Raw genomic sequence first — 23,631 nt, forward strand, 5'->3', positions numbered from 1 at the left:
GGTTTTGCTAAGAATTTATTATTGATGATAAAATAAAATATCGGTGTTTTTCGAAAAATGAAAATGAATTCAAGAATAAAATTTTCATCAAAATGACAGAAACTTCTTACCAATTCAAAAGCAGGGTATAAGTCGTATCTGAAGTGATGTTTTAGAGAAAAATAATGTTCAGTTTATTGTTGGCATTCATGTGATATTAGATCATGTTTATCGTTAACGTTCTTTTCTAACACTAAATTGTTTTCTTGGTTATTTCTTTTGGCATTGTGTCAACAGGATTTAATAGAGTATTTATAGATGTAAAATGTTAGAATCATTAGTTGGTTGCCATATGTAAAAAGTTATGTCATAATCGTATCTTGTATCAAATTTCAATGAGAGTTGTAAAAATTTATCAAATCGCAATGTAAATACGGACACTTCTTGCTTTCAACTCAAAAACATAATCAAGTATGGGTAAAAGCATAGAGGAGACGTCAATTACATAGTTTAAACAAAATTCACCAACTTTATAAATTATTCTTTGTAGTATTTGAAGAAACAGGTAAAGGATTTGTATATTTACAATCTACAAATTACAATAGTTGCCATATAATGATAGTTTTTGTAGAGTGAATGGGTTGTCACTAGAGTCTTTGAGAAAGAAAATGAACGGTTCAAAACTTGGAAGGTCTAGAGAAGGAGCATCAAATACTAATGCATCTCTATTACCAAGTCACTATTTCTGATTTCTCTCATGTGTTGAATTCATTCACCAATCCAAATCAAATAGAGAAACCAAAAACACAAGATGACAACATTGTTCACAACAATGAAACTAGTATCTTGAACATTTCATCCTCTTCAAAACAAATGGATGTTTATAACCCTTTAGCTGAAGCAACAATTGCTGATTCCAACCAAACCTCAATGGTCGGGAATTCATCAAACCTTTACTTGATTTGTAAAGGATGTGCTTGACATTCCGTCATCAATACATAGCTTCACTTTGTCGCCATCATCAATCTTGTTTTTCTTGTTGATGAAGTAGTGAAGTGTTCCCAATGTCGTGCCTTGGCAAAGGATCGGAAATTGATGATCTAGTTTGTTTCTGTCATCAATAAAACAAAGCTTACTCAAATAATAAATATATATTTCGAAACAATAGATAAATCCATATAATAGATACACTTTATTACCATGATCATATTTTCTTACGGTATAATTATGCCTTTGTGTTTCATTTTTTATAGACAACATAAGGAGCTAACATATATTGAGATGCACACTTACAAGTAGGATGGAAATGAGAGAAACACCCGTCTAGATGATGATGAATTCACGTCCCAGTTGACTTGAACATGCGCCCTCTTGTGTTTTTAATCAAAGAAATCACACTTGATAGATGATGACGACGAAGGAAAAAAATAATCTTCAACATGTTGCTCATTACAGTGTTCCCTGCAAGGTGGATAGATTGTAGATCTATATTAAGCAGAGAATAAAAAAATAAAAAATAAAAACCAACATATGAATCAATAGAGAACTGGATCGTGGAATCATAAATAAAAAGGCATATACATATCTATAATCTTAACTGTTCTAGAGACATCTTCCTGTAGGAGGGGTTGTTTGCGCTAGATCCAACTCCTTGATGGCCCGTTCTTCTTTGGGGATTTATGTCAGTTTCTGTGTTATAATTCAAAAGCTGCTTCAAGAAGACTTCTTTGTATGGCTTTTTCGCGCGTTCCCGACGTTCATACGGATTGTGCAGAGATTTTAGTTGGATTTGTCAGATAATGGGGCCGGTACTTGAATTCGGGTCCATAATTTCTTTGTGGTGGGGTTAGATTTGCCTTTCATTTTGTATGGGTTTTGTCTTCTTTTGTTGATTGCAGTTTCGTTTTGTTGTTGGTGGGCATGTCTCTCGCCGGATATTTAAGAGGTGTTTGTGTATCTTCCGAATCCATTCCTGGGTTCACCGCATTTCACTGATAAATTGTGTTATTCTGATTTTCTGATTCGAAGGTAATTCCATGGAGGTGGGGTTTAGGTTTGAATTATTTCTTTTGATTTTGTCAATTGGTGTCTGATTGCGGTTTTGTCGTGATAGTGTTCTGTGTGGCGCTGATGATGTATATAATGGTTGTGTGCATTCAGTTTTCCTTCACAATCAAATTTGTTTCAGGATATTTGTTTGGCAGTGAGACTTTGTATTGCACTCATGGAAAATTATGGATTGGGTGAGTTTAACTCAACTTCTCCATCTTCTTCCTATTTTTTTATTGCTGTTTTTTTGTTTATCCTAATTTTTGTGTTCTTGCTGGTTTGTTTCTTGCTGTTCTTTTATTCGATGGAAGCATTGACCACATCAATTCTTGGTAAATTTCTATCTTCCCTATTTTTCTTTTTTCTAATCAGCTTTTGTGCATAATATTATCATTCTTTACAGATTTCAGGAGGTAAAATTATTTGTTCCTTTTGCAAGTTTACATGTCAAACTGTTAAAATTTTGTGAGTTGTTATCCCAATATCAATCTTAGTTGTTAAACTACTTGATTTTGAGGGGTGGGTACTTTAGTAGGGTTAGAATCAATAGTAGGGATAAAATGCATTGAAGGTGTTTGATAAATGTCCATGAGAAAATATTTGCTTTTGTTTGTTATACTATTCTCTCGTGAAAAGATGATATTATTAACATATACTATTTTCTCATTAATTTCATCAAGTTTACATTGGAGAGACACCAAATGTCTATATAATAGAGCCACTTTGCAGTGCTTGAAGGTGAGTTTTTTTACTCTTCTACATATCTTAAAGACATTAACAGTTTTCAAACTAACTTGTGATGAAGGCATGTTTCATTTTAAAGAGCTCAACAACAAGTAAAGGTTAGATCAATATTTCTTATGCACTAATTTCGACAGATCATGTGTTCCCTGCACATACTCAAGGAGTCTATTTGAGGCATCAATGGCTATGTGTATGATTTTAGCATTATATATCAATCAATATCAATACTCTTAACAAGCTGCGGAAAAAATACACTCTTTAGATTTGCAAGCCTTTTATATTAGAATTATGTGTTTGCTACAAACCTTTAAGAACTTAGACTTACGGCATATCCTTTATTTTCTTTACTTTTTCTAATGTATTATTGTAATTACTTAGGGTGGTGAGGTTGGTAGATTTACTCACTATAAGATGAAAGGAAATTTAATGTTGGTTTCTTTTCTAATATGTATTATCGTTAGTTCCATTTTTCATGAAAGGAACTAATGTGTTGATTTCTTTTTTGTTAACTTAACATTTGGAAGGGTTAGGTTATGGGGTTATTGGATGTATAATTGTGGTATAGAAGAGGGGGAGATTAATATTATATACTTTGATTTGGATGATTGATATGTATGTGGGATTGGTTTGGTATTTGGTGTGTGGTTTTTCATCTATTAAGAAACTTTTAGTTCATGCAAAGTGTATTGCTATTGTTTTATTATTATCTACTTTAGACAAGATCACGTTAGAGAGTAGTACTACCAAGCATATAGATCCTGAAATGGTGTGGAACTGTATGTGGGCTATGGTAGTCTGGCTCAAAACTGTTACACACAATAGGAATTAAGCTGCAAGACTCAAACTTATATGTTGTCATTTAGTGGCAAGGAACATTTCATCATCTATATTCAATTCAGGTGACTAGAAACCATAGTGCTAGGTGACAGGTTTCATCAACATAGATATTTTTTTTTGGTTCCAATTTCAAATATTCACACTCCTCTTACATCTTTTATTTCACTCTTTTTTTTAACAATTACTCAATGTATCATTAGACAAAGGTAAAGGAGTTATATGTATGATTGTGATTCTCTTGAGATACCCATTAGAACCAAGATACTTGCCTTAATGCATGTTATTCACTATATCCTTCCATATATTCTATCTTCATGTCACATGCATCTTGATTTTTTCTCCCTAACTTTTGGAAATTTCACATTGCTCTGATTGGTTCCTTTTTACATATATATGTGTGTTGTCAACTTTGATCATGGAACCAATGACTATATGCTTTTATTATTGCTGTTCGATTTATTGTGCAGGGTGTGTGTGATAGATGTAGAAAGCATACAATGAAGTGGTGATAGATGTCAGAATTTGGCCATAAAAATTGCATTTTAATCAGGTGATATATGGTTATGACTCATGTGACAAGAGTGTTCTGCTAATTCTTTGTACCTCAATGTTACTATATCTTAGTATCGGTAGTTATCTGAGGTTACTTTCATGTAGTGATAGGAAATTATGACCGGATTGTGTATATACCACAATACTTCAAATAAATTCACAACATGCCACCTTCACTGTCATAAATGTTGGATTCGGCTGCTTGCTAATAGGGGTTTAGAAGGTCTATATGCCTTGGAGTTAAATGCTAATTCTGATTATAATCTGCTGCCACGGTGACATTAATTTAAATAGTTAATATTAGGCCATTAATTTTTATTTCAAAATAAGAGATTCCATGTGAGTGGGTGAGGGGAATAGCAGTGTTCAAAGTGGTCCAACTGCTGAACCATAGACAGATGAACCAAAGTCACATCTCTCCTTCATCATTGATTCAGTATTCCTATACATGTTTCTGCCCAATCACACCCAATTTCTCCAATAATATATCAATATAAGATGGGACATGTCTATACCGTATAAAGTCTTGTGATGATCCATATATATTTCAAGCTCTTCCCTTAGGAATATGATACTATTGCACTTATTAAATGTACAAATACACACTACCCTTTGTGTGCATTTTACTCTTCTTTTTACTAAAGAAATATGCCTTCTTCCAATAGAAAAGAGATGTTGGGGATTAGAATTTTGAAGTTTGTCGTGTTACATGCTCATAGCTATAGTATTTACTTTTACAAATGATTCATGTTAACACAAACAACCTATAGTCACCACTTTTCTATTAAGAATGAATGTTTCAAGAATGAATCACATTATTTATTTTTTGTTGACAAATATGCTAATTCTTGGCTTTTTTTTTTTGTTATCAAAATCCATGGAATATTTGATTTCAAACAATGTACACATTTCAGTACATAATCTAGAACTATCTAAGTGCAAAAAAGAACACTTTTTTGAACCATCAAGGGTTGTCATTACTTTAAGTTTAAGCTAAGATCATAATTACCTAAATGTCTCAAATACTTACTGCTAAGCATACCTTTGCTATTACTTTATTCTTTTCTATCACTTTCATTTCATATTACATAGGTTTCTAATTTTGTTGATTTTAGAGTTTTTGTTTCACTTTTTCTTTATGTGAGTAATTTGGTTTGTTGGTTTTGTGTTTTTAACAAGTAGACAATGCACATGATTTGCGCAGTACAAGATTGCATTGCATATGATAGTAGTTATGAGATGAAAGTGCAATATGATGGGATGTGGGATGATGAAAGCAAGATAGAAGATGAGCTCCATATTTTGACTGTATTACATTTGCTATTAATTAGTTGTATTACTTTTTCAAATTGACTTCTATGTACCCTAACCTAACAGTTAGTGAATGGTGTCTTTTTTTCTTCAATGTTCGGAAGTTTAGCATGTTTATTCTATCTTCTTTGATTGCTCCATCTTCAATGATGTGTGTCAGTTGTAAAAAGTAATAGAGTTTTTTTTTTTTTTTTAAGAATCTAAGATGAAGTATACATTATTATTAACATTAAACAACGGGTGGAAGTGGTTCCATTGAACTAAACCTTAAATCTTGGCATGTTTCATTTTCTCTTTCAACTTCCTAATAGAGAAGTTCTATGGTTTATGCTTTGATTTTTTTTTTTTATAAATAAAATCAGTTATAACATTATTTTATTTTAAAAAAATCTTTTTTGATGGAACACTAATGATAAAATAAAATACTTTTTTTTTTGAAAGAGATAAAATAAAATACTTTATAATTGCCTTTTTGTGACTCTTGAAATTGCGTTTTAATCTTTGTTATCATTAAATTCCTTTGTTTTGAAATAAATTTTTAAATAATCTTTAGGTATTTATTTACATATTTATGTTATTATGCATTAACATAATTTATTATATGTATAATGTTGTCGTTTGTTGATTATAGACACCGACTATTGCGCGTATATGATCTCATATATAATATTTGTTAAGATGTAAACAAAGATAAATTAGCCCGTGCGGATACGCACGGAACAACGTTAAAATAAACTCATGTGAATATACCTGTTGTTAAAACAAAGGAACTATGTTAAAACAAACTCATGGAGATTGCTGCCGCAAGTGTGTTTATTTGAAACCCTAAATCTATGAAACACAATTTATGTATTTATAGCAAATTTAAGAAAGAATTGGTGGGCCATTTATAATTGAGATTTGTAAAATAAATAAGGTTGGTTTTTTTTTTCTTTCTAATTTCTTTTTTCACCCTACTTACTTCTCATGCGCCCTCCAATTTGACCATTTTATCTCATTTGGATTTTATAACCCGAAGTATATTTGATTGTTTTCGGATTATAAAAATTGAATAGTGTTCAACTAGTTTTTCAATTACAATAACATAAATTATTAAAATTGCAAAAATTAAAATGACAATTTAAAGAGACATAATATAAATCGGCAAGAATTAAACAAATTTTATTCTTTGATCAAGAATTCATAATACATTTTCATTAACATAACACTTATTACAACAAAATATTAGACACCTAATGCTAAATCGATGGTGCAAGAAGATGGAGGGAGAATAAGGAAAATATTTTTCATCCCTCTTGCACGTCCTTCGGAGAAGATGGGAATACAAGATGACGAAGTAGGAGAGGTAGACTCTAATGAGAAAATTTGCGTAGTGGAACAACACACTTTTAACATTTATATTATGCCCATAAGAAGACATGAACCTTTATATGGAAGGCAAATAGTGGAATATTTGCAACATAAACAACTCAAAACAAAAGTAAAAAAGAAAATAATAAAATTTGAGTTGGAACATAGTCGTGTATTTGAGAAATTCTATTAAAATCCTTTAAACACTATGTTTTCATCACTTAATTTTTCATTTAGAGTGTTTGGATGAGATAATTGATTTTTTGTGAAGAATTTAGAATTCTAGACAATTAAAATGAATCAATTAAATTGCTTTCTTCTAAATATTTTTGTTTGGATGGAGTAGTAAAAAAATTCACTGTCATCATTTTTGGGCACCTTTCATAAATTATAAATTTGTTGGACCAAATTTGAAAAAATATGGGGTCACTTTATAAATTTGGAAAAATGAGGGGTCAATTTGTGATTTTTTGAAATTTATTGAGGTCAATTTGAAAATTTTGGAAAATGTGAGGACCAAAATGCAATCAATTTTAAGAATGAATAAATTTGAATTTCTTAGCTTTTAGATACCATTTGATATTCTCGAAATTTAACTTGAATAAAATACTTCATAAATGTTCATCATTTTTATAAAAAAATTCAAATCATCATCCAAACAATAGAATTTAGCAAAATGTATTTGAATTATCTCGAAACATTACATTACCTCAAAACATTCCTTCATCCAAACAAACTTTTAAGAAAATTTATATGGGTACTACCATTTTAAAAAAACAAAATAAAAAAATTGTATTTAATGCAAAATAACTTTAAACACCTCCCATGGTGGTCTTGCAACATAGAATACAATCCACTTGGACCAAATATTGGTACGACTATTTAGAATAACCCTTACTTATATTTTCATTATGTTTTTACTCTCTTTTTTTCTCTATTATTTTTTACCAATAAAAAAAAAAGAAAAAAACTATTATTTCAAAAGTTGTAGTTTTTTTTTTTTTGACAAAAACTAAACGATATTCATTCATTCAAATTGATAAAGTATATCACATCAAATACAGACATCGCTAAAAACGTAAATGGTGAATATGCGAACAAACTCACAACACCATAGTTAATAGCATAAAACGGCAAAATGCCTACAAATAATATGATAAAATTTAAGTCACCGAAAAACTCATGTTTCCGGATCTGCAACATTGACGCACAAATCATTGATTGAATTTGTAATCGACTGATGTTGATCATTCAACGGGAACTAAACTAATACCGCGACAAGACACGAAATCAAATGTCGCCCAAGACGACTACCAACACAACGCCGCAATTAGACGACGAAATCACAAAAAACACAAAAGGAAAAACTTGATATATGTGAAAACCACTTATTTAGATTGAAAGAAAAGAGGAAAAAAGATGTAGAGGAGCGATTTTTACCCAAAAAATGACCTAAAATCGCTCATCCTCGATGAATGAAGAGAAAGAAAGGTTAGAGAGAAGTTGGAGTTTCTCTCACAAGAAAATTAGGGTCGGCTGTTTATTCAAAAGTTGTAGTTATGCAGATAGAATTATGAAAACCGCAATTAATTTTCGTCCAAAATAAAAAATGGTAACACCCAATTCTAGTCAAAACTAGAAGTGAATTCTCTCAATAAAAATGTGTCAGTGTCCTTGGATACTCACAAGCTCAATCAAAAAATAACAACTAATGAATTTAATATCATCCAATATCTTTCTTACTAAAACTTGTCTGATGAAGCTATTGTTCACCCTAATTTTAACCTAATATTTTCCCTCAATCACCTAAGCATGTAATTTTCGTTAGTGCTTTTCGTACTCATCAAGCTAAGTTCAATTTTTAAATTTCCCTCCCACAACCTATGGAGTCTGCCAATGCATGTATCTAATGCATTTAATAACGCTTATCTTCATTGTTGTGTTTCCAACGTGCCTGTTGTAACACCCCGTTTCCCAAAATCAATTAAAATAATAATACTACGTCAATAATCAGAGTAATCACAACGGGCATGCCACATTTCTTCATATTGAAATTTCCTAAATAGAGTGTATATAAAAATCTATTTAGTCAAACGTCGTTTACAAAATTATCATTAAACTCACGGCGGATTATTTGCAACATCAATAAGTCTCCAATAATTATTCTTGGCATAAAAGCCATTTCAACATAAAATTCAATCACCAAAGGGCTACATCAGCAATATTTCAAAATTGATACATAGGAAAGAATTCAAGCAATAAAAATCCCATCCCACGTATCAGAGCCCTAGACACTGTGAGCCACCACCTACTACTCAGGATCACCTGCAAGTTACCCATAGGAAGGGCAACATTTTCAAGCAGAAGGGGTGAGATTCTCAAACAATAATAATAATATATAATAACATAAATGAATCTAACACCCTAACATCGTAATCATTCATCAAGTATAGTATAGCATCATTAGCAACTTCAACATCCAACAGTAATAAAAACAGTAAACAACGACTCATGCAACAACCCAACTTCACCTCTAAGACTCATGCAAGACATGACAACTCCACTAAGACTCCTCAACAAATGCAACTATGCATGTGGTACCATATCAGAGCCGAAGCCCTCATCTTTATAGAATGGTTAAAGCATTCTTTTATCAGGACATGAGTCCTCATCGTTAACATCGTTTTGAACAACATAGTGTTCCATCGTTTTGAACGACAAAGCGTTCCAGGACCGAAGTCCTCATCGTTTTTATGCTTATGCAACTGACTCCACTTGTGTATATCTGCATACAACTCAACGACAAATGCATATGTGCTTATATGACTCACCACCCCTTAATGCAACATGTTTCATTCACTTGATTCAAGTATTCCAACATCTTCAAATTCATAAAAGTTAACCAACTAAATATCATCATAATTTAAGTAAGATTTTATGTCTATACAAGGGTTATACAAGCTAAAAGAAACACCTAGAAGTACTCAAAAGGATCCCTTAGTGCACGAAGCAAGGTTCAGAAAAAGGCTGACTAACACTCAGTTCGCTTAAGCGACGGCTAGTTCGCTTAAGCGACCAGCTTACAGTAGGTCTGGGTTCAGTTCGCTTACGGGTCGCTCACGGCTCAATTAAGCGAATTCTTGGCAGAATCAAACTTAATTTTCGCTTACCAGCTCGCTCACTGTTTGTAACGCCCACTTTCGTTTAATCGTTATTTAATCGAGTTTAGGCAATTATATTATAATTATATAGTATATGCATGATTTTGATATGTTTTGATGATTTGTGGTGAATTTAGTGATTTCATTGATGACGTGATAAGTTATGAGTTTTGGAGGATTTGATTATGATATGAGAATTATTTTATTGTTAAATAGAATAAAGATTTGAAAATTATATAAAATATTTAGTTGAGGGCTGTTTTGATATTTTAGATAGTTTTGGGGGAGAAAGTTAGATAAGATAAGTAATTAAGAAAAGATATAAATAGGGAAGACCTAATTTTTAGAAAAACTATTTGTACGTGAAAACTTTTGGAAAAAGGGAGAAAAGCTTAGAGAGGAGCAAGAGACCAAGAGTGCTGCGATTTTCTTCATACAAGGTAAGGGTGAGACTAATAATTCAATAACGTTGATTGCTGTAATTCTGATGATTAATTGACAAAGTTAGGATTAGTTTAGAGAAGTTTTGGAATTAGGTCAAAACCTTAGAATTGATGATCAAACGGTGAGAATTGGTTTAATTGATGTAGAAAGTGTCCCTAGACCATAGATAATGTTTAGGACGAACTTTGGAATCAAAAACAAGCTTAGAACCATGTGGATCGACGGATTTTTGTGAATTTAGGGAGCCTGGCCGTAGCGACATTCATCGCTCGCCACGGCGAGCTATGATCCTCGCCTCGCGAGTGATGAGCTTCATCGCTCGCCACGCGAGCCCCTTCCCTTCGCCTCGCGAGTTGTTTGGTTCAACTCGCCATGGCGAGTAATCCCCTTCGCCTCGCGAGTTGCGTGACGCAGCTCGCCACTGCGAGCTACCTTACTCGCCATAGCGAGCTAAGGCAGAGTGCATGTTAGATTTCGTGTTTCGACCTTTTTAGTTGAACCTTGTATACCCTTGAGTGCCTGAACATACCTAGTATTGATTAGGAATGAATGTATTGATTAGTTTGTCCATGTTTTTACAACAACAATTGTATTAACTCACTTGAAAAATCCTTTTCTTGACGTTTTAGATCAACGTACCCGTACTAGGTATCGTACCTATGTATTATAGGTTTGTGTCATACCAACACATGTCAGACATCTAATACGTTCTTTTCAATATGAAGTGTTAGTGCTAATCCCAACATTTTACAACTGTGTTTACAAAATGGACAAACAAACCAAAAGATAGTACCAAATCACATCCCTAATTGATTAAAATTTTCAACTAAAACTAAAAAACAACAGGGTAAAAGTCATTTTGATCCCTGAATGTATAACGAGTAGCCACAATGACGATTACCCAGAAAAAACAACAAAACAAACATAATAACATAGATTAGAAAAAGCAAAAGAAAGTAAAAAGTGTTACCGTTAAAGGGAGAAAAGTGAATCCTTTGCTGACAGAATAACTTTTTATTGGATCAGGCAACCATTTTCAAAGGTCATAGGCATTCTCATATGTAGTTATTTTGATGGTATTATCTTTATTTCATCATATAAAAGAATCTTGTTTTCCGTAAAAAAAAAACTTTAATTTTGTCACATTTTTATCTAAAGACACTTAAATGAGATTATAAAATCTTGATAATGCCAACAACTTTAACTTTGGTTGGTATAGAGATTTCCTTTTGGTTTCGGTTCAAACGCAATCGTCATATGGTTACAAATTCATTTTCTTATGGTTACAAATTCACTTTTATTAAGTAAATAAATAAGATATTTAAGATTCAACCTTCGACTTTAACTATAACATACAATATCCCTATCAACTAAGCGGAGACAACTTAATTGTTTAATTTGGAGTGCAGATCCTCTCCATTAAGGGACGAAATTGCAATGTCAATTTCTATTCATAAAAACGGAAAATAAGATATCAATGGCTCTGATTCATTCAAATATTTAATTTAATTTTTTTAATTAAAAAAACACAGAAAACCACGCCCCTTCCTCTCGACCACACCTCATCGTACTGCCGCTATAGTTGTGTTACGTCATTGTTACTACTCGTATTCATGTTGTCATCGTTGTTCTAATTCGTAATCGTTTCGCCGTCATATGGCAATGAGTCTGTTCATCCATCCCCTAAAAGAAATTGGTCTATTTATGTCTCTGAGGTCCAATTCAAATTGGAAAGATGCACAACAACTCAGTAACAGAGAAGGAGGAAATGCACAGTACCGACGGTGCAGGTTGAAGAAGAAGGGTGTGTTGCTGAAAACGAGTAAGGAAATATTATTATTTTTTATTTTTGAAATAAATAATTGATATGCGTATTTGTTAGAAGTAAATCACAGCCATTAATATCTTATTTTTCCACATGTCATGTTTTTTTTTTTTTTTTTATGAATAGAAATTTAGATTGCAATTTCCTCCCTAAATGGAGAGGATCTACACTCGTGAATTTGTGATTAAAAAAATAAAAAAATTCACAATTCTCAACAAGAATAATTGAAAAGAAAATAGAAAAACTGCAAAATAATCTAATCCATAAGCTCTTTTCATTTTCAATATCAATTTCTTTCTCTCTCTAATGTGGACGCAGCAGCAACTTGAAAATGGTTGCCTGATCCAATAAAAAGTTATTCTGTCAGCAAAGGATTCACTTTTCTCCCTTTAACGGTAACACTTTTTACTTTCTTTTGCTTTTTGTAATCTATGTTATTATGTTTGTTTTGTTGTTTTTTCTGGGTAATCGTCATTTGGGCTACTCGTTATACATTCAGGGATCAAAATGACTGTTACCCTGTTGTTTTTTAGTTTTAGTTGAAAATTTTAATCAATTAGGGATGTGATTTGGTACTATCTTTTGGTTTGTTTGTCCATTTTGTAAACACAGTTGTAAAATGTTGGGATTAGCACTAACACTTCATATTGAAAAGAACGTATTAGATGTCTGACATGTGTTGGTATGACACAAACCTATAATACATAGGTACGATACCTAGTACGGGTACGTTGATCTAAAACGTCAAGAAAAAGATTTTTCAAGTGAGTTAATACAATTGTTGTTGTAAAAACATGGGATAGAAAAAAATCAATTATAATAAAAAACAGTAGTATAATACTATTCGAAATTGAATCACGTGTTTAACCACACTTCTATCATCATGTTTCAGAGATTTACATTTTTTGACAATTTTTTTAAGAGTTTTGACATACTAAACAACAAAGACACGGTATTCCAAATCCAATGACTAATCTTACATACCACCAAGCATCACTAATAGGCACACAAATGCTTTCATAGTTCCAACATACTACACAACAACACATGGTATCATCCTCAATGACAAAGACTCTAATATGCAAGGGTTGATTGACTACATTAGCGACTCTGACCTGTGTTAGGAATTGACACAATATACATTTCAAATATCAATCATTGATTTCCTTACTCTACTCATTTTAGAGGCGCCAAATCAGAAGTAAATTGGATTCAATCTGTTTTTTGAATTTTTACAAATTCATAATAAAGGTAATCGGATATGCAGTACAATATGTTCGAGCTTTGAATAGGAATTCGGTGAATTGGGTAAAGATCAAAAAGAGCTAAAACTATGTTGCTGCTGTCACATCTTTTTGCGAAACTAAATTTTCAGCATGTTTAGTGGTTGATGAAATAATTCGGATATGAAGTCATGTTTAGTGGTTTTCAGCTTATGTACTTTGAGTCAGAGCTTGCTGCATCAAATTGTAACAGATTTCTGACTTGTTTTTCATGATTTGTATTGCAATTTTATCCATTTGATTGGTGTTTGTTTTTGCTTCTCTTTGGCACATATTGTTACTTCAAATGAATGTAATAACATATTTTTGTGTTTCTGAAGCATGGGTACTCCAAACATGGTGGTGATGTACCCGTACCGGGTACGCACCCGAATTGGGTACGTGTACGGTACGAGTACCTTATGTACCAAGCCGTACACATGTTTACTTAGTTGATTCGTCGTGGTAGATGCAGCAAAAACGTACAGGCAGTGGAAAAATACCGAAAACTATTTTGCTTTTTTATTGTACTTCGATTCTCTCTCTTGCTTTTGATGAAAACGGTGGAGGTGGACAAAAAATGTAAATCTCTGAAACATGATGATAGAAGTGTGGTTAAACACGTGATTCAATTACGAATAGTATTATACTACTATTTTTTATTATAATTGATTTTTTTCTAACCCATGTTTTTACAACAACACTTGTATTAACTCACTTGGAAAATCTTTTTCTTGAGGTTTTAGATCAACGTACCCGTACTAGGTATGTTCCCCGTACCGGGTACCATACCTATGTATTATAGGTTTGTGTCATACTAACACGTGTCAGACATCTAATACGTTTTTTTGCAATATGAAGTGTCAGTGCTAATCCTAACATTTTACAACTGTGTTTACAAAATGGACAAACAAACCAAAAGATAGTACCAAATCACATCCCTAATTGATTAAAATTTTCAACTAAAACTAAAAAAACAACAGGGTAACAGTCATTTTGATCCCTGAATGTATAACGAGTAGCCACAATGACGATTACCCAGAAAAAAACAACAAAACAAACATAATAACATAGATTACAAAAAGCAAAAGAAAGTAAAAAGCGTTACCGTTAAAGGGCGAAAAGTGAATCCTTTGCTGAGAGCAATGCCAGTACGAGCCATTCCCAAGTCGACACCAAGAGAGAACCCTCCTCTCCATTCTTCATCTTTCTTCCTCCGAAGCGCGTTTGGAGGAAGTTCTTCCAAAGTTAATGGTGTTTTTAGATTTTGGGTGGAATTTAATTTTGATAAAGATTGAATTTTTGCATGAATTGAAGGTGGAAATGAGTGGAAGAGTTTCAAGGGCTGCGTCCACATTAGAGGGAGAGAAATTGAGAAGAGCTTATGGATTAGATTATGAGAACTGATAGCGACAATTTACTAAAGCCACGTCGCACTTCTTTCAATTAAAAAACTAGGCAATTAGAACGTTAAGTTGATAATGATATATCGAATCTACCAAGATTAACAAAAACACAAGAAAATGGATCAAAGCTCTAGCCTCCACCAAGAAAATGGATCAAATGAGAAAGTGTTTCTGCCAGAATGTTTTTTTTTTTTTTTTTTTTTTATAAAATAAGAGTTAGAATATCCCCAACAGGCTGAGCCGGTTAACCAGTAAAAGAATGCCTGACGTGGGATGATAGATGAGCGAGTGCTTGATGGCGTGTGACAAAGTGACTGTAGCTAGCAGCGCTCTTAGATTATTTTGCACTTTTTCTATTTTCTTTTCAATTATTTTTGTTGAGAATTGTGATTTTTTTATTATTTTAATCACAAATTCACAATACAGTTGAGATTAAACCATTAAGTTGTCTCCACTTAGTTGATAGAGATATTGTATGTTATATTTAAATTTGAAGGTTGAATCTCAAATATCTTATTTATTTATTTAATAAAAGTGAATTTGTAACCATCTTACGATTGAGTTTGAACCGAAATGAAAAGGAAATCTCTATATGGAAGTTAAAGTTGTTGGCATTATCAAGATTTTATCATCTGATTTAAGTGTCTTTAGATAAAAATGTGACATACTTAAAGTTTTTTTTTCCACTACATGTACGTTTTTGCTGCATCTACCACGACGAATCAACTAAGTAAACATGTGTACGGCTTGGTACATAAGGTACTCGTACCGTACACGTACCCAATTCGGGTGCGTACCTGGTACGGGTACATCACCACCATGTTTGGAGTACCCATGCTTCAGAAACACAAACATATGCTATTACATTCATCTGAAGTAACAATATGTGCCAAAGAGAAGCAAAAACAAACACCAATCAAATGGATAAAATTGCAATACAAATCATGAAAAACTAGCCAGAAATCTGTTACAATTTGATGCAGCAAGCTCTAGCTCAAAGTGCATAAGCTGAAAACCACTAAACATGACTTCATGTCCGAATTATTTCATCAACCACTAAACATGCTGAAACTTTAGTTTCGCAAAAAGATGTGACAGCAGCAACATAGTTTTAGCTCTTTTTGATCTTTACCCAATTCAGCGAATTCCTATTCAAAGCTCGAACACATTGTACTGCATATCTGATTACCTTTATTATGAATTTGTAAAAATTCAAAAAACAGATTGAATCCAATTTACTTCTGATTTGGCGCCTCTAAAATGAGTAGAGTGAGGAAATCAATGATTGATATTTGAAATGTATATTGTGTCAATTCCAACACAGGTCGGAGTCGCTAATGTAGTCATTCGACCCTTGCATATTAGAGTCTTTGTCACCGAGGATGATATCATGTGTTGTTGTGTAGTATGTTGAAACTATGAAAGCATTTGTGTGCTTATTAGTGATGCTCGGTGGTATGTAAGTTTAGTCATTGGATTTGGAATACCGTGTCTTTGTTGTTTAGTATGTCAAAACTCTGAAAGAAATTGTGTTATTTGTGTTTCATCATCAGCCATCGATCCTTATAATCGTGTATTTACTTTAGGTTTTGAAACTGCGAGGACAAAAACTCGAGGTCCGGATAATGAACATCGCAGAAGAAGAGGTCTGGATCTTTTGTCATGTGTGAGGCTTAAAATTCGGTTGATAAAGATCGGTTTTGTAACCTTAGAGATAACCAAGATGATATTGAATTATAGGAAGCTGATGAGTTTATAATTGGACTTTCAAAGTCTTCTGATGGAGAGGAAACGATACAGTCAAACATAGTTCGTTCTGTTGCTGGAAGGCTTGCTATTCGAGCTGCTGAGTGGTAATCCATTGTAATATAGTGTTGACAATATAAATTCTTTTATCTTTGTTTATAGATTCCAAAATAAGAAAATGAATAGAAAAGGGATGAATGGTTAATGTTCATTATATTCTGATCACAATTCACAAGCACATTCTTTAGTGTCAAATTTGTATATTATATTCTATTCTTTTCATTTTGCATACTGCTAAATGACGAGAACCCAGATAAACCTCCAATAGTTCGCAAACATAAAAAGTGATCTGGGCTCTGTCTGGATAAAAGCTTAGTCAAGCACTTATAGCATAACCGTTTATCATCTAAAAGTTTACGCTATTTCTACAACAAAAGATAAAATAAAGGTGAATTGTTTTCATATAAGTTGTTTTCATGTGCTATTCTTTTCATTTTACATACTGCTAAATGACGAGAACCAAGATATTCCTCCAATAATTCACAAACATAGAAAGTGCTCTGGGCTCTGTCTGGATAAAAGCTTGGTTAAGCGCTTATAGCATAACCGTTTATCATCTAAATGCTTACGATATTTCTACAACAAAAGATAAAATAAAGGTGAATTGTTTTCATATTAGATATAAGTTGCTTTCATATTATTTTGCCGTTCAAAAAAAAAAATTTGTTTTCATAAGCTATCCTGGAATGCCTATGGAAATAAATAGAAAATGGCTAATGAAGTTACCGAAAGGAAAATCAAGTTACTTAAAAACACAACTGATTGTTGGTCTTTCGTTACCGAAAGGAAAATCAAGTTTGGGCTCTGATGTTTATTTAGTATTTGGCAATAAATTTGAATATTATTTCTCGCACTTAATAGAGGTTGGTAAATTGATGTAATTATTTTGTATCACAATTTTTATTTCTATGTTATATCTCAACTCTAACTTCAGGGGTTGGAGAGTATATCTACACGATGAATATGGGACGACAAATGCCGCCATAGATCGAATGATCAACATGTAAGTGCTTTTAAACTTATTTATTGTTTGTCTGTTTTGGATGAAATGGCACAGTTCATATACTACTTGGATCTTTTCCTGAAAGTGTCGTTTTATAACTCTGCAGAATTCGAATTTATCTTTTATATTTTATAAATTTAGAATTACATATTGTAACAGTACTAAATGAGTAGGCAGAAATTGAAACCTGCATGGTCCATAATAAATGCTTATGAAGAAGTATGCATGTTTTTGGGTTACAAAAGAAGTATGCATGTTATTTCTGAATGTCTTGAGAAATATTTCATAAATTTATTTTAAATCGTTTAAAACCATTTTGGATATAAAGGTGTTTGCCTAGAAGAAAAGTGTTTTACCAACCCTCTCATCGGTGATCACTAGTCTCGGAGGAAATACTTGTATTTACCATGCTATCGACGCTATAGAGTGTGAAAGTCAAATTTATATTAATACACACACAGACAAGAATCCTTTTGAAAGATTTCAAGAAACATTTGTATGGAATTTATTACTTTACTGTGGAATTGACACGCTTAAAACCCTTTCAGGGGCGTGAATAGGTCTCAGCAGAAGAAACAAGATGCCTATGCTGTCGTGATAAGTGTATTTGTGATATCATGTTTTTAGGGAAATTAACATTTTTGGAAAAAATAAAAAATAATGAGGAAGGGAGAAATTATAATTGATTAAAATGACGTTGATTTCCATTTTACAATGGTTTCTAAGGAGATTTGAATTTTGTTCCTTGAGGTTACGAGATCAAACTCTTAGCACTGAGTTGACATCTCATGGATGAAAATATATTTCATTTATTAAAAATAAAAGAATGTTTTAAGAATATATATTTTCATGTTTTTCCTGTTTTGAAGTGCCAATGAGAAGAGAAGACAATTATGGAATGATCGTCATTTTTTTTTGTCTAGATGTTACTTGAGAGATATTTCTCCACATCAGGTCAGAAAGCTGAACTTGTTGTGCCCAAGAATCTTGAACTACAAGGAAAACTTAGAAGTGGTCCTCCTAGAGATGATGATTATTTCTCAGACGAAGATTAATCACATAATAAAGGAGCTTGTACCATTCCATCATTCGTGTTTTCTAATTTCAAGTATGTGTGAGGAAGTTGCAAGAAAATGGAGGCATTCCAACAATTGTTAATCAACACAATGATTTGGTGTGTTTATATTTCCATTACAAAGCTTCAAATTTAAGGAAGTATGGGAAAAAATGTCAAAATGTGTTAGTTACCGTTTATTTTGATGTAATAGTAAAAATGGTAGATATTGCTAGGGTTGGTTATTGCAAAATCAACATCAGAATTTGTTTTAAGTTGAAGTTCTTTGTGAGTAATGCTAGTATTCAAGGGTCAATCAGCACAGTCCTACAAGGAGGGTCTTTTGTTGACAAAATCAATGGACGTTTTGTGACTGCAATGATAAATGGGTGTATTTAATTAGTTTAATTGAGTAACTTTCAATGTACAAAATTTCTGAATGTTTTTTCTTGCATTTTTTACCTTCATTATTCTCAGTTTGGACCAGGCGATAAAGTAAAGTTTTGTAACGTACTCTATTCGAGATATTTTTGCAAACATTGTACAATTTACTTTTTTTAGGAGTATATAGTAAAATTACGTGGTACATGTATACTCTGCACTAAATTTATAATTGTTAGCATCCGTTCAACTGGAAATGCCAAAATTGTTAGAGTAGACGCTTTCATTTAGGTTCAAACCCGAAACCTTGCTGTGTGTTTTTGTGATGTTTACCATTTCGTCTATTCAACACAAAAATATATTACCTCCGTCCCAATATGTAAGAAAAAATGAATCAACATAAATTGATGTATCTAGTAAATTTTTTGAACCAAATATATTAACTTTTATTGACCAATTTTTGCTTACATTTTGGGACGGAGGGAGTAATTGTCAGCAATATCTTCTTAAAAAATCATCTAGCAAATTTTCATCTCAATTTAAAGGGATATATCAATTTGGCTTCTAATTGTATGAAAAATAACAATATTCCATAAACAGTTTTTTTTTTTTTAGCAAATCCATAAAGAGCTTATACATTTTCTTTTGTTACAAAACAGCTTATACAATTGTTATGCCTGAACTTCAGAACCGAGTAAAATAAATGATTAAATTCGAATAATGTTATCCTTCACTAACAATCTCGCTTCATTGTCCCTCTTCAAAGTAAGAATTTTATACTGCTCACTTTTAACTATTTAGAAGTATGGGTAAGAATTTTAAGAAACGCTAACGATTTGATATTCGATTGAATATACGTATGTAAATGTCAATAATAAAATAAGAATGAATCTTATCCCACAAAATAAAAATTTACGAAACACTTTCATTTAAGGATAGCTCATTTTATGTTCTTATTTACATACTTAATTAGCTTTAGGTATACCTGCTACCGTAAAATAAATACACTGCTATCTTAGGCTATGTTATGAATTTCTTTTCTTTAAATCCTTAGAAATCAAATTTGATATAAGATTTACAGCGAGCACTTTCGCACCAAACTCGGATGGCTAGAGTATACTCTAATGCAATTATGATTGCATGTTGAAATATAGTTTAAACATGGAAACATGGCATTTCAAATCACATACACACACACACACACACACACTTCATGTTTTGAGATTCACATTTATCTTCCAACATCATCTAGCAACGTACTTGAAACCAATAATGTGGTTCAAATTGAGACGATTTATCATGGCATAATTCCGTTAGAGATCAATTCCAACCAACTTGTTCTACATTTGCTTTCACATTTCTACCGAAAGTAGTAAACCTGAAATAAACTTCCTTATGTTGTTATACAGAAACCTTGAGCCAGGGGCAATAATATAGTATCTCTACCGAACCTAGCATCTGATTTACAGGTTAACATAATTCAATATTTTTCCTCTTGCAAGACCCAACACCAATACAAAAAATATATTCATTCAACTAAGGTGGATCAACGAGCACCAAGAATCAACAATAGACCCAAAACATTAAGGTGTACATCTTGCTACCATGTATAAAGATCAAGTATAGAAGTCGTTAAGAAAAATATATAACAGACCACATATAACAAACCACACACATCATGATAGATTGAAATTTAAGGGTGTGTTTGGTTTGTTTTCTGTTTTCTGCTACCATGTAATAATAATAATAATTGTTGTTATTATTATTATTATTATTATTATTATTATTATTATTATTAGGGTAATGCTATCTAGTGCTCCCGGGGCACTAGTTAAGGAGTATTAAATGAACAAATTCCACTTATTTAACTTTAATTAAAGTAATAAATAAGGCAATTAATTAAAAGAAGAAAAATGTGTATTCAATACTCTACCAAATTTTCTATTTTGTGATACAAGCATGGAATCCTATTTTGTTTTCAAGAATATTTTGTAATTTTTACACATTTGATGATGTTGTATTTGATATATTTTTTTGAGAGGTTGTATTTGATATTTTAATTGGTTGTGTTTTATCTTTGGAATTGTTAATTTATTTTTGATTTTATTTTAATTGAAAATGTTGCTAATTATGCATATGCTTCTGTGAATTGGTTTAAAAAAAATATGAGTCACAAAAAATTTACGGAAAGAAAAATTGGTTTGAGTAAAATCCACAAGAAGAATTTTTTTTGTTAAGAAATGAAAAGGATATAAAAATGTAAATATGAAATGGAAAGGATATATAAGAATTTTTTTATTTTAATTAGTTGCCTTATTTATCACTTTAATTAAAATAAAATAAATAAAATTTGTTCATTTATTACTCCTTAACCGGTGCCCCGGGGGCACCGGTTAGCAACACCCTTATTATTATTATTATTATTATAAAAAGGTTTTTTTGTAGTCATTAGTAAAATATATAGACTTAATTTTTATATAATGACTATTAGTTTGGTGACTTAACTAATTTAGTTAATCAGTATGAGTTTGGTTCATAAACTTAATTTTTTTTAATTAAATTAACAAATATATAACAGTGGATTGGATCTAATTTTTTTTAAAATTAAATTAGCTAATATAATTAAGAGACCTATTTAGGATCTAAGTTTTTTTAATAAAAAAATATCAACTATTTGTATTAATATATTGTCGTAAAATAATTTAACTAAATTTTATATTATACAGCGGATTGGGTTGAAATTATTTATCAGAGTCATCATTATATAAGATATATTATCGATTGGGTAAATTTTTTGGAAATGATCAAAATTTGATTGTACTTTTGGAGTAAAGTACATAGGTATATTGGTTAGTGTATTTGATATGATTATTTCATATATAGTGTTAAAATATATTGGAAGTATAAATGATTGGTGAAATCCTAATGATTATGTATTTGAAATAGAACCAAGTAATTAGAGTGTGGTTTGTACAATATATCATAACATAGGAAAACACGCTAATATCAAATATTATAAACAAAAAAATAACTTTGCACACAAATTAATCAATCTACTACCATTAAACTCTTATTATATATGAATCACAAAAATTATTTATAGAATAAATTTAAAAGATAATTTTGTTTATAAAAGTGATTTGTTTTTTTGAATGGAATGAGTGTAATTTTTTACAACTTATAATTTGATAGAGAAGAAGTACGACGTTAAGAACAATCTTTTGATAATCCCTATTAAAAAATCTTTTTTGACCAATTTTATTACCTCTCTCACCTTTTTTACAAAGTCATCCATTTTTTTTGTCTTTACTACCGTCTCTCCCACCTGAAAACTGCCCAAGCATCACTAATTAGGGCTGGACATCGGTCGGGTTCGGTCGGAATTCGGTCCGAGAACCCCAAACCGAAAGGTAACCGCGGTTGGTAGAATAGAGTCCGTTTCCGCCCATTAGAAAGCTCGGTTACGGCGGTCGACGGGTTAGTCGGAATGCGGTTTATGCGGTCGGTGGTCACGGGTATGAAGGAAAAAAATCGCAAAACATCATGGATGCTAAATTTCAAAGTCCTTTACAAAAACTCTAAAATTTACCATTGATTAAGATTATCATCCAGTAGCAATATTCATACAAAATTACAAACAAAAATAAACTTCAAAACATTGAATTTCAACCTATACCACCAACATTTGATTCAAAAAAAATAAACTTATACAACAAACAAGAACATAAAAGATTGTGAATCTCATGTCAACTCTACTTGTGGCTGAAGATTATCTTCTTCTTTGTATCAAATGTTGAATCTTGTATAAATCTACAAACTTTAATTGAGCAGATTTGATACAAAAGTTGCATTTATTTCTCTTCATTGAAGCAACAAAAGAATGGGTACGCATATGATAGAGTTTGGAGAAGAAAAGGAAGAACTGTGGTGAAGAAGGAAAACATGTAGGAGTTTGGAAGAGAGAAAGAAGAGAAGGGTAGTCTAGAAGAGAGAGAAGAGAAAAGTGGTTGTTGGGAAAATGATACTATGATATGTGAAAAGAATAAAGTCATGGGAAAAAGAAGTTTAAGCATGTGGGGTCTCAGTGTAGTGTAAAAAATTAATAACCTGACATTTTTCATCAGGATGGGACAATACATACAAGAAGTAATAATTAATAATTATCTATTCTATATTAGTCGGTCGGATTTGGATTGTCGTGGGTTTATATTACCCAACCGCAACCGACCGTTAGTAACCATCCAAATCCGTTTTTGCTAATCCGAATTACCCGAGTGACCCGTTCAAACCGACCCGCTTGCATGCGGGTCATTCGAAACGGGCGGTTTGGACGGTTTTCTGAAATGTTGTCTAGCCCTATCACTAATCACTCTTTCCAATATTCAATGTCACATCACATTTACTTTTGTAATTATTTCTTATTTTTTATTGTGAAAAGTCTCATTTATCTTTGGTACTATTCTCTCT

At 31.9% G+C, this 23,631-nt stretch overlaps 1 protein-coding gene and 2 long non-coding RNA genes across 5 annotated transcripts; 2 read left to right on the forward strand and 1 right to left on the reverse strand.

The window, feature by feature from the left end:
• Window positions 1-488: 488 nt before the first annotated feature.
• On the reverse strand, window positions 489-1,413 carry LOC112419180 (uncharacterized). The gene is made up of 2 exons (XR_003009322.2): window positions 1,273-1,413; window positions 489-1,090 (listed from the first exon to the last, which is right to left on the reverse strand). It is a non-coding gene; the product is annotated as an uncharacterized lncRNA (long non-coding RNA).
• A 666-nt stretch (window positions 1,414-2,079) lies between these two features.
• LOC25487032 (uncharacterized) lies at window positions 2,080-5,566 on the forward strand. 3 transcript variants are annotated; one of them, XR_003009319.2, is made up of 4 exons: window positions 2,080-2,222; window positions 2,340-2,441; window positions 2,709-4,159; window positions 5,344-5,566. It is a non-coding gene; the product is annotated as an uncharacterized lncRNA (long non-coding RNA). The 3 variants fall into 3 exon arrangements; XR_003009318.2 differs by having other exon boundaries at window positions 2,340-2,360; XR_003009317.2 differs by having other exon boundaries at window positions 2,340-4,159.
• Window positions 5,567-6,718: 1,152 nt separating this feature from the next.
• On the forward strand, window positions 6,719-19,237 carry LOC120578389 (uncharacterized). Its single transcript, XM_039831076.1, has 5 exons — window positions 6,719-6,817; window positions 16,507-16,566; window positions 16,661-16,773; window positions 17,661-17,729; window positions 18,278-19,237. The coding sequence occupies exons 1-5, from the start codon at window positions 6,719-6,721 to the stop codon at window positions 18,354-18,356; spliced, it is 420 nt and encodes a 139-aa protein (XP_039687010.1). The 3' UTR covers window positions 18,357-19,237.
• The last annotated feature ends 4,394 nt before the right edge of the window (window positions 19,238-23,631 follow it).

This window comes from Medicago truncatula, chromosome 2 (assembly GCF_003473485.1).
Source record: "Medicago truncatula cultivar Jemalong A17 chromosome 2, MtrunA17r5.0-ANR, whole genome shotgun sequence".
In the NCBI taxonomy this organism is placed as follows: Eukaryota; Viridiplantae; Streptophyta; class Magnoliopsida; order Fabales; family Fabaceae; genus Medicago; species Medicago truncatula.